Source organism: Ammospiza caudacuta, chromosome 3 (assembly GCF_027887145.1).
Source record: "Ammospiza caudacuta isolate bAmmCau1 chromosome 3, bAmmCau1.pri, whole genome shotgun sequence".
NCBI lineage: Eukaryota > Metazoa > Chordata > Aves > Passeriformes > Passerellidae > Ammospiza > Ammospiza caudacuta.
The window spans coordinates 18,244,242-18,256,389 of NC_080595.1; the positions used below are offsets into that span (position 1 = coordinate 18,244,242).

General features: G+C 42.5%; 1 protein-coding gene across 1 annotated transcript in view; it reads right to left on the reverse strand.

The window, feature by feature from the left end:
- The window catches only part of PCSK2 (proprotein convertase subtilisin/kexin type 2), a 110,105-nt gene extending 105,646 nt beyond the window's left edge, over nt 1–4,459 (reverse strand). The window contains exon 1 of the mRNA XM_058800783.1: nt 4,107–4,459. Coding sequence (XP_058656766.1) covers nt 4,107–4,286 — 180 coding nt within the window. The 5' untranslated portion in view covers nt 4,287–4,459. The remainder of the gene's footprint in view (nt 1–4,106) is intronic.
- Nucleotides 4,460–12,148: the final 7,689 nt, after the last annotated feature.

The following is a 12,148-nucleotide window of genomic DNA, read 5'->3' on the forward strand; positions in this document are numbered from 1 at the left end:
GCGCATAATTGATTACATTTAAGTAACAGGAATTTTTTTTTGTTTGTTCCAGGTTAGCTAGTGGTTGCTCCTGGAGCTGTTTACGCATCGAAGGCAAAACACAAAATATTAAAGTATTAAAAAAAAAAAAAGAAGCAAACATCTATTTTCCACGTTTAGAGGTTGATCTGCACAGGAGGACATATTAAGGTTTTAGTATGTGCATCCCAGGATGAAATGTTCAGGATCTCGGACAGAAATCCCAGTAAAGTGCTCTCAAGGCTGTGAACTCATTATTCTGCCTCTTGGTCTGCCTTCTACACCACATCAACTCCCACCTCACAGGCTCCCTGCCTAAATGCAGGGAAGTGGGTTGTGCTGCAGTAAGAAATACAGCTTCTTTATCTGTTAAGTTTTGCTTTTGATAAGTCTGTATTTATGCAAGGTAAAGAAAAAAGAGAAAAAAAAGCAAAACAAGAAAACCTGAACGCTTGCAGTGTCTAATCAAGAAATTACTGGTTGGTTCCACAAAGCCTGGTCCTCAACCAGCAGCCTCCTAAGCAAAAAACAGCAAGCAAAGCAGTCACAGCTGTGACAGGTAAGACTGAGTTTTGCAATATCTAGAGGGATAAGGAATCAGGTGATACAAGATAAAAATAGAACAGCTTTAGGCAGCATAAACATAAAATTCTCCACGTTTTCAAATCCATGTTTGGTTCTTATTTTAAAATCTGGGGCCACTAGCTGTTTAAAACCCTGTTAAAATGCCAATGTAAAATATTTAGCCTTTTAGTTATGTTGGCATTTTGTGGACTCTCTCAGTCTCGCTGTTGTTGATGAAATGGAAAGAGATGCCTAAACTCTGATCTCCAAAGAGAAGACCTTTCTAAATGCATCTTCCACCTCTCCTAGCTAAAAATTAATTGAAAATTGCAAGCCAAGATCAGAAAGCAGCTTTTTCAGCCTGCATTAAGAAACGTATTCTGGTGACAACCACACCAACAGGCAAATAAATCAAATGGGGGGGAATCAATCAAAACTAAAAACTTGTTCTTTTTGCAGTTCTTACAATATTAGGGGGGCATTCTCACAATTCCTGAATGCTCAGAGATGGTAAGACTAACCATTTTAAGAAAGAATATGTTTTATCACAGTATCTCTTTCACCACAAATACACAGAATCAATTTTAGCAGGTAAAAATGGACTGAAAAATTGCAAATATTAAAATAAGAATCAAAGAGCGCAATCAGCATTAGAAAGACATCTGTATTCAAGATTAATTCAGGGAAGATTAAAGAAAAACTGACTACTCTTTTTGACACGTTAGGACCCTAGACCTAAACAAAAGCACCTGTTGATCTAAGTACCAAGCCCTTCTCAATCAACTTACCAAGCATGAATTTAAAGCACATTTAGCCTACCTGACATCTTGTAGGGGTTTCAAAATGATGGTAGGGAGCATGGCCAAAGAATCAATTAGAAAGCGCATCATGCAGTCCATAAAATTAATCTTAAAGGCAATGCTTTCTCATGTATTTTTACAGAAATATGCTGTTAAGTAAACGTAGTATGCACTTGCTCAGAGATTCCTTGTTATTGGGGGAAAAGAAGTGCACTAAAAAGACATAATTTAAAAACCAGCTCCCATAAAATCATGTTAAAAGAGATCTGTGATACCCTAAAGGCACAAAAGGAATCTTTCTCATATGAAACTTAAATTCACATACATTAAAAAAGAAGACTCTGCTCTTGTGTTCCTACACTGCACTGAAACAAAGGTGATTATTTTCAGACCATGGCTCCTCTCCAATATGGGCAAAGTTAACTGGATTTGTTTTAAGTAAGTAACTCAATATATCATCCTAACAGCATGTGTCATTGAAGTAGCTAAAAGACCACTTCTCTTTGTGATGTAATTTGGGAGTGGGGGGGTGTGCTGGTATTTTTTGAAAATTTCATTAGACAGCATATCTACACATAGTAGTTTCCCTCGAGAGCTTCCCACTAACAGCTCTGCACTTCTCTACGTGGCCACGTTCAACTTCCTGCACTGTCAATATCACCATGAAAGCTGTCTGCAGACTGTAGACTGCTAGACAAGCCTGACAATAGCAAAGCAGAGAGGAGATTCTTCAGCTGAAGAGAACTGAAGAGCCACTGGCATAAATGATACATGCTTCTACTGGCACCCAATTATCACTACCCAAACCCTGTTAAGAATAGAGATTGCTATCAACCTCTCACGGATTATCCTCCAACACACCCAAACCCTACCAACTTCTCCCCTTCCCTAAAATTACTGCCTTGCAGAAAGCAGAGTTCTATTTCCTCTTACAGCTGGGGAGGAGGGGTGGCAAGCTTACTGGTTTTTCAGGGATTGGCATAGTATAACCAGAAAAGTTCAGACAGTATGTGCTGAGTACAGGACCCACTGCAATCACCTGCTGCCCCACGCCATGAGCACACACACACACCACATTATGGCTTTGCTGGGCTTCATTCCTAGAGACACCCCTGTCCACAGCATCCCCATAGTGAGTCCTGGAAAACAGGTACTCTCTCTCCTCTTGCACACTCAAGGGACTTCCCTCCAGCTCACGTGAGCTACAAGGCTTATTTCCATGTAGAAGCTGTATGTCTCCTAATAGGGCTGAGGCATCCTGGGGACAAGCATGGTAGAGGGGAGAGGATTCGAACAGTCCAGAAGCTGCATTTCTCCATCCTACAAAATCCTCTTTCTCTTCCTGTCTCTTCCCCACTTGGACCACAGGATCATTTGAAAACATCCAGCAAAAGTCATAACAAATTGATCTAGGCAGGAACATACCCTTCTATCCTCATAGGGCCTTATCAGTCAGATAACCCCAGGAGAGGATGAAGGGAGCACAATCAGGAAGAGACTAGAAAAGGAAAACTGTTAACCAAAAAGCTATCTAAATCTCATATAACAAAACCTAATGCACACAATGAATCCTTTCCCAAATGGATCAGCAGCTGTCACTATCACAAGTCTGTGTGCCTAAAACAAAAGCATCTTACCAGAGCAGGAATTAGCTGTGGTCACAGCAACAATAATCTTGTCCTCATTTCTCTAACAAGCTCCCACTGGAGTTGAAACGAGGCAACCTGAGGGAGGGAGTCTCACTTGATATGTTTTTTTAATTTTAATTTTTAAATCAAGGCTTAAAGCCATTTCACTCATTCAAGTTCAGGGTGGTATTATCATTCATTTCCTTGGATGTAGGACCAGGCTGTCATTGTATAACTGCCAGGAAAATAAAAAAACCAAACAAGCAGCAGCAATACTCACACCACGCTTTCCTTTCACATCCCTCTAAGCAAGTGTGCCAAGAATTGTAACGACCAGGGCACTCTACCAGCCTCTCCCTGTTTTCACACAAGGTCTTACTGCACCCTAAAATATTTAGAGGTCTAATTATTACTTGAATGGAAGAGATTTCTAGCAGAGGTGGATGCTCTAGGAGCAAGGAGGGGACCTATCATTCTGGCTACACTTGATTTCCTAGAACCTCAGGAGCAAAAACAATGTCCAATGGCAACTGAAGTTTCCCAACTTACATTTTTAGTGAAAAACATTCACACTTATCATGGGGTCATCCTATTTCTCTAGGAGAATAACAGGAGTATAAAGAAGCCCACCAGCATCAAAAATTGAGTGTCAAAACCCCTATGAAATCTATTAAAATTGTGTGCAGGCTTCTCCATGGAGATGAGTCTTTCCTTTTCCCGTAGGTGCTCCGAGCCCTTCCAGGGGCGTTCGGGAAGCCCCAGGTGGCAGCCCCAGCCCCGCAGGATGGGAGCTTCTCCATGGCAGGATGTTTACGTAGTAAGTAAAAAGGCACGGAGTCACCATGTGGGAAACTCCGCTCTCCCTCCAAGATAACCACCCTGCTGGGCCAATGTCGAAGAGCACTTGCAATTGCTCTTGGCACCGCTATTCCTCAAAGCCTCTCGAGAAGCAGGAATCCCTTCCCGCAGGTGAGGGGCGGCCAAAACCGCGCCAGGGCCAACCCTGCGCAGCCGGCATGCCCACGGCACGACACTGCATGCCCTGAGCCCAACGTGAAGGGCACCACAGAGCTCCGACCCTGCGCGGGGGGCTTACCTTCCGCACCCCACCGAAGCCGTGCTCCGCCGCTACCCGCTCGGCCTCCGCCTGGCCCCCGTCGTGCAGCTCCACCAAGAAATGGTTGCTGTAGACGGCACCACTGGCCGGGGGGCCGAGGAAGTGCAGGAGAAAGAGGAGGAGGAGGGAGCCCCCAAGCAGCGGCGGCCCCGGAGGCATGGCCCCGCGCTGCGCACCCGCGGAGATAGCCCGCCGGGCGGGCGGGCGAGAGGGGAAGCGCCCAAAAGATGGGAGGGGAGGAGGACGAAAAAAAAATTAAAACAAATGAGCGCAGCAGGGGCAAGAGGAGAGCAGCGCGGAGAGAGCCGACCGGGCGGTGTGGATGCGCGTTCCACGGCGGCCGAGGGGCAGCATCAGCCGAGCGGGGAGGGGGGGGACGCACCGCGCTGCCAATCATGGAAGGGAGGATCGCCTCGGCCCCCCTTCCCTCCCAGCTCGCGGCTCCCGGAACGCTCGGCACGCCTTCCCAGCACCCCACCCACACTTCACTCCCACCTTCCACAGTCCTGCCCCTGAAAAGCCGCGCCCCCCGATTGCACCCGCACGGTGCACGCTAGCCCCCTTCTAGCTCCAGCCGAGCCTGGACTTCAGCGGCTGTTCCTGCTGAGCGGGAAGGTCGCCGAGGGCAGGCTCTGAACCTGGAGCCTATACGCGCGTGGCTGTAGGGACTGGAGAAAGAAAGACTTTGGCAAGACCCTCACCCGCCGGGACTGGCGCCCAGCTTCTCTCTTCGACCCAGGAACACAAAATATCTGGAGCTACCCCAGACCTACCATTCTAGCCAGAACCCTGCACCAGCTGCTCACAGGGCCCTCTGCAACCTGTCCTGTAGCCCTTTTTTTACAAAAGCAAAGGGACAGGGAGGTAGTTAAGCAGTGATAGTGCAATGCCAGGGGAAAACCTTAGGTCCAGGCTGAGGGCTCCTCACTGACTCCCAGTCTATACTGCCAGGATGCTCAAGAACACAAAGGTGTCCAGGCTCCCTGAGCAATCCCCAAACATTTTTCAGGCAATGACCTGCAGGAAAGTACCTGGGCCTTCCCTGTACTGAGACAGACAAGCATTGAGAATGTTCCGTGCACGGGTGGGATTGCAGAGGTAGCAGCACCTAAAAAGAATGGGAGCTCAGTTCTGTAAGTAATCTGCCATCTGCTATGATTGGAAAGGAAAAGTACAGATTGTGCAAGTTTATGGCAAAATATAGTTTAGCTTTTTCCCGCAGATACATCTGTTAATTTGTCATACCAAAGGTCAATCATTTGATGGATGGGTCCCTGAATGATCCCCTGGGAAATACTTGGGACACAGAAAGCACAATCTTCTTTAAAACAAACGAAATTATAGCTTTACTGTAATCTGTCCTGCAAATGGTCTATTGGAGTACAGATGTTAAATAAATCAGGGAAAACAAAGGAAAACATAAAAAATCAGAAACAAGGCTCTTCTTCCATTATCCTAAAATGCTTTAGAAAACAACAGAAGAGCTGACTGCATCATTGTGAATCCAAATGAGAACTGGTTTGTCATGACAAATTATTGATTTCCTTCCTCTGGATAAAAGAAATCCCTATTCAAACAGAAAGAAATGACAACTTGAAGCCTAATCCAAAGCCCAGTTACATAAACAGAAGTGTTGTAAATGAATGACTGATGTTGAAAAAAAATCAAACATGAAGGAAAGGTAAACCATGAGAAATAGCACAGTCAAGAAGGAAAACAACTTTGCAGTCTCATAAAGAGATTAGTATTAGTGTTGGTAGAATTCATCTTTTAGATGCTTGATCAAAGAAGAGGCAGTTACTAAGAACAACTTTATATATTATTTCTTTAAACCAAGTTGTTTGTTTTCCTTAATAGTCAGCAATGCCTCTCCTTACAATATGTTTCCAGTATTGTGAAATACAAAGTTGTGTTTCGTGTCAGGTACAAACAGGCGATGTGTGTAGTTGTGAATGCAAAATGTGTGGACCCCGACAATGGGAGAGCTGTGAATTCTAATGATAACCGAGGAGAATACAGCATGGAAAAAGGCCTTTGAACCTATCTGTTGTTTGCAAATTAACCCTAGTTGATTTAGGAGCATTGGAATTAAAGTGTTAAAGATGTTGCTTTTTGCCCGCATTTAATCCATAAAGAGTTCTGCAATAATAACCTTTTGAAGAATAATTTTAGAATATTACTTGTATCCTTGAAACTATAGCTCTGGAATATATATAAAGGAAATATGCTTATCTCACGCCTTATTGAAGCAGAGAAAAACAACTTGAGAAAGGAAGATGAACATCACCTCAAGGGTTTATGGTTTCAACCAAAGGGAAGCTGGACATCACTGTTATGAGATTTATAGTCTCTGCAATTAAAAGGTGGACACACATCTGGGGAGCTGGACCCCACCAGATGAGAGTCGTCTTTCTTCTTTCGGAAACTGGATCGTCACCATCTGGGGATACTCCTTTGAGATACATCCTGAGAAATTAAAATAACAATAGTGTATAGAATTGTGATGTAATAATTTGGAATAAAAATTGCTGATGAGCAAAAGATTGGAAATAGAAACTGCTGAAAAAAAAATTATGAGTACCCCTATAAATACCTGTAACCATCAATTATCGGTGTGCAGTTGGAGAGAAAACTTCCCCCACTGTACGCAGCGCTGTATTGCTCACACTTTACCATATCAAATAATAAATTGACTGCTGCTTGAATATTGGCCTAGTCAAGTTTCTTATTCATAACAGTATCAAAGCATTTCCAGGTAACTTGGGGCCTTTGAGCTCCTGGATCAGTTATACCTATTGGTGCTCACTTGACAGCTAGCGGAGACCCTGCTGGTTTCCATCCACAACTGTTCCTTGGTATCAGAAACATAAGGAAAATAAAAGTAGGAGAAAGGCATTTTGTCTGATTTGAATTCCTGTATATAGGTTTTTCTTTTCCTAGAGGTCTTCCCTGGACCTCTTTTTATTTTGGTGCCAGTCCATAGAAAGAGGAACACCAATAAGAAAGGCAATGGAGCAGCCCTCCTCACTCCCTCTTACCAGCAAGGCAAGATCCTGCACATATTTAGAAATGAAGATCATAGCACAGGTCTGGGTGAGGGGTGTGACTGAATCATTCTCTGTGCATATTCTGACAGCCCCAACTGCCACCTGTCAGTACTGCTCTGCAAGCTGGTGCCATTAAAGGGACATTGTCAACAAGCGAGCACCCACTGTCTATAGCTTGTAAACCTTATAATGACAAGCTTTGATGGCTTTGTCTGTGTGATGTTAAAAAATAAGTTGGGGTTTTTTTTTTTAAGTTTTAGTTTAGGAAAGGCCGATTTAAAAAGTAAAATCTAAACACCAAGAAGAGAAAATTCCACCAAAAGCAGCAATTTAAATAAAAAGTCATTCTGCTGATAACTACAAAAGTTTAAGACTAGACAGGACCACTGGGATTTCTAACGTAGTACTTTATATTAACTGTAGGGCTTATTGGCATTAATTCTTGCATCTGGTCTGTAGTCCTTTTTTTCCTTAACATACAAACGTTGAATTAACAATCAAGACTGATTTATTACAGCCATTGGGGAAATGTTCCAATGACTACTTACAGTCATTTGTAAAAAGTTATATCTGTGCCTTTCTTTAAAATGCTGATCAATCCTATACTGACTTCTAGGTTTTGCTCTTAATATGATTTTTTTCATGGAACTGCTGAACTGTTATTTTCTCCAGATGACTTTTAAGATTGTGATGATAAAGACATAGAGTTAACACTACGTTCAATGTCTTCCTGTAAGGCATATTTTCCATCCCTTCAACCATTCACATAAATCTTTTTACTTCTTGAATTGTGAACTGCAGCTGCATCAGATATTTTTTCAGCAGAGGTCAGGCCAATGTTAAATGGATGTTACATCACAATTCTATTCTTACTGGGTACCCAGTCTTTCACCAGCTGAGGATTTCATTCAGCCTACATGCTGCCGAGTCTTCCTGATGTGCAGCAATGCTGATGCTGACTCTCAGATCTCTCATCCTTCCCTGAGCGCTCTTCAGGACAGGTCAGTGTATCCTGCATGGCCAACAATCTTTGTACCTAGATATTTATGACTCTACTTGGTCAAAATACACATAATTTACGTGCATGGAGCTTTCCAATCAATCACTTGGCACTAATCTCTTTTATACTTTATGGCTTTCTTCTTTAACCTACTCACTTTATTAGTAATGAGTTTATATTGATGTACTGGATTAGCAAGATTTTACAGAGATAATTTCTTGGCCCCAGTCCTTTGGAACCTCTGCAGAATCAAATCAACTCTAGCAATGATTCCCAGTTTGTAATTATACTTAAGAACCTAGCATTTAATCAGTTTTTAGTCTGTGTCAGAAAGGCTGTTTTAATTTTTGTATCCTATTTACTGATATGTCACACAGTATTAAGTGTCTCCCAGACAAAAGCAATGTCATAGATACAATGGATCAAAAAAACTACAATTTTTTCAATTTCATCAGGTAGTCCAGTAAAAGAGACTAAGATTCCCCCATAAATTCTGGTTTGTCTAACACAAGGCAAATAAACAACAATACTAGCTTCACCAGTGAAAACTACAACAGTGCTTAAAAAAATTGATATAAAATTAGTTTAAAAATCCCAATTCCAAATGGATTTCTGACTACATTTTTAAACAACCATTAAATTACTACAATTTTTAAACAACCATTAAATTACTACAATTACTACATAGTGAAAGCCAACTTGCAATTGGATTTCACTATGAGCTCAATGAAGTACTAACTTTAAAGGAGATGTTTCTTTCCCTGAGGGCTGCACGGCATGACGCCATGCTGTCACGACCCGTCCTTAGGAACGGGTTTCATGATGATTCGTGGATTGATCTCAGGGTGCAAAAAACCGACATGGCACAGGGGATTTGCAGTAATAATCAAAACAAATATACCTTTATTGAATGACCACCGCAAAATGTGATGGAGGGATTAAGGGAGAGAAAAAGATAGAGAAAAGGGGGCGGGGGGGGGGGGGGGGGGCGGGGATATAGCTACTATGGTTTTCTGAAGGAGAATTGCTGTAGATTTTAAGTGTTCCTGGAAGCCCTTGAATTAAAGAGGTCGTAATTTCAGGCTTTACAAGTGATTGCATTGGTGACTCAAAACCAGGAATTAATTTCTTTTCATGAATCATTTGCAGTCAGCTGGCTTTGTGAATGTTTTCCTGGAGTTGGTCGGGGGTACCAACCAAAGGGTCTCTCCTTTCCAAGGGGTTCAGCCCCTCTGCCCAATTGTCTGTGTCCTGAGTTAGGGACCATGGGATGCATCTGTCTCCCATTGTTAAGAACACCCCATGTCCCCAGCACCCACCGGCTTCTTGTTCTGACAAATGAATCTGATCTCCGCCAGTGACAGACACCTGACATATGTGTTCTGTTTCAGATTTGTGGGGGAGAAGCCCATACTTCTTTGCAAGTTTTGTTAATTCAGTAGCAGTGTATGGGATTTCTTTAGTGGTTATGTGCAGGTCAAGATCTTCATTATTGATATAGTTCATTCTGTTTTAATTAGAGGTTTTATGCTATTACAACATAAAACAATTTTTCATCAATTCCCACAATTTTTCATCAGGGCTAATTCTTTTTGAGGTCAATTTTGATTGATGTGAGGAGTTTCCTTCTCCTCTGCCTCTTTTGAGGAATCAGTTTTATGTGAATTTTTAACATGTTCCTTCTTTAAGGCAGCTCGTAATAAGTTATTTGCATTTCTTTCTTCATCTAATTGTTTTTGCAAAACTTCAACTAGGTTTTGGAGGGAGTCTGTTATAGCATTTTCCTCACTTTTTCACTTAAAGCGAGTTTCTATAGCTGCTGTGAGGCAGGCTCCCAAGACTGAGCAGAGGACAGTTTTATTGTTGACCAGTTTGAATTTTGTTTCATGTTGCAAAGAACATATTCTATCAATATCATTTTCTAAGGTAAACCAATTGCAGTTTGCCCATTCTTCTCCTCCTGAAGAAGGTGTGGCATTGTATTTAGCAAGCAGAGCATAAAATTCAGCTTTACCTTTTGCACTGAAGTTTTTAGTCATTTTGTGAAAGTACTAAAGCTACACCAGGGAGTTAATTGTAAACTTAAGTTACACAATCACACAGCCTTTCCTGTGTCCCCGTTTGCTTCCCTGGGTAGTTGAAGAGACAGAATCTGCCTGAGAGGCCCTATTTGGTTACTTCAGGAGTGTCTCTTCCTTCCCAGACAGTCCAGATACACACTCACACACACACAAAACAGTTATTTTGTGAGGGAACAAAAAACTACAACAGGGAAATACTGATTTAAGTTAAACAACCACACAGCTCTTACTCTGTTTTCCCTTACTTCCCTGGGTAGGTGAAGGGACTAATCTGCCTGGGAAGCCCTGCTTAGTTGCATCAAGTTGCCCCTTCCTTCCCAGGCAGTGCAGATACACACAAACACAACAGAACAGATTCCCCCTTTTGCACCAAGAGATCTTTTTGTGAAATTCCGGAGACAGAACCCTCAGTTGAGTATGGGGTATTGCCTTTAACACCTGCAAAACCCCTCTGCTTACCAGAATCTTGTCCGTGATGCCAATTCAAATGTCACGATCAGTCCTTACGAACAGGTTTCATGATGGTTCGTGGATTGATCTCAGGGTGAAAAAAACCGACACGGGGGTTTACAGTAATAATCAAAACAAATATTCCTTTATTAAATGACCACAGCAAAATGCAATAGAGGGATTAAGGGAGAGAAAAAAATAGTGAAAGAGAGAGAAAAGAAAAAGAGAGAGGGGGATATAGCTACCAAATGTGAAGATTAAGTCCTTTGGTCCAGTCCAGTCGAGGATCTGCCTGTTACATCGGGGAGATCTCAAAATCTCTAGCTAACTCAGAGGTTTTTATTATGACAATTCTATTGAAAATTGTGGGGGGGGTGGGGGGGGTGGGGGGAACAGATATAATAAAGAATAGATGTAACAGGTAGTCTATGTTCTCAGCAGTAAGCAAGAGCCATTGTCTTCTTGGTCCCACCTGCAGTGGTCACACCTGCAGGCAAACATCTCACTTTGGTCAGCCTGCCTCCCCCACACACCTCCCCCGGGTTAGAGGTTTCAGTCCCTGTCCTTGGAAGGAGGAGAGAGGCCTTTTCACATAGGGGTTTCATGTCTCAGTATTTGATGGAGAGGCTTCTTACATCTCAGTTTGGCTGATACAGTGGTTGTAAAACAGGTGAGGGTCTTCTGTGGAAGACCTCCTGAAACTCAGAAGTCCACCCAGGGCGAGAGGTGGGACAGCTTCCAAGGCTATTGTTGCAAAAAGGGCATGGTGCCCCCTTCTTTGGGCTCAACGTAGCATACGGCAAACAACACCTGCGAAAACAATAACTAACTAACGCTCTCAGGTCTCAGGCATATGACTTTCCCCTACAAGATCAGCAGACAGGAGGGGTCTTGTTTCTTCGGTGGTCTCCCTAATGACGATCGTGAGGCAGATGAGGGGTATTTCGGACTGACTCTCACAAATGCCAAGAGACCAATATGTCAGAGGAAGTTGCAAGAACTCATTTCCTTGCTGTGGAAGTAACAGAATCCTAAGTCTAAGATGTACATTGCTTTCATCTTTAATAATTTATCCTCGCAGATGTATGAGCAGTAGTGTTCTGAAGAGCTGGAAATAGAGCATTGCAATAATTGAATTGCACATTATCAGAGAACAAAACACATAAGCATCTTTTGGCACAACTCTGAGTCTTCCTTAAACCTATCTTTCTGAAGCTGTGAAGTGAGCATATATGCTTTAAGTGGACTCTGAAGCAGGCTAATACCTACATTTAGAGGAACAGAAATAGGATTAAAAAAGCTTGAGATTTCCAAGGAAAGGAATTGGATGCCTAGTTTAAAAGGCCACAATTGAAAGAAAGTGAAACAGTATCATTTGACAATTTTATTTAGGACAGACCTATATGAATAAAAGCAAGAACTAGAGAATATAGAGGAATATAA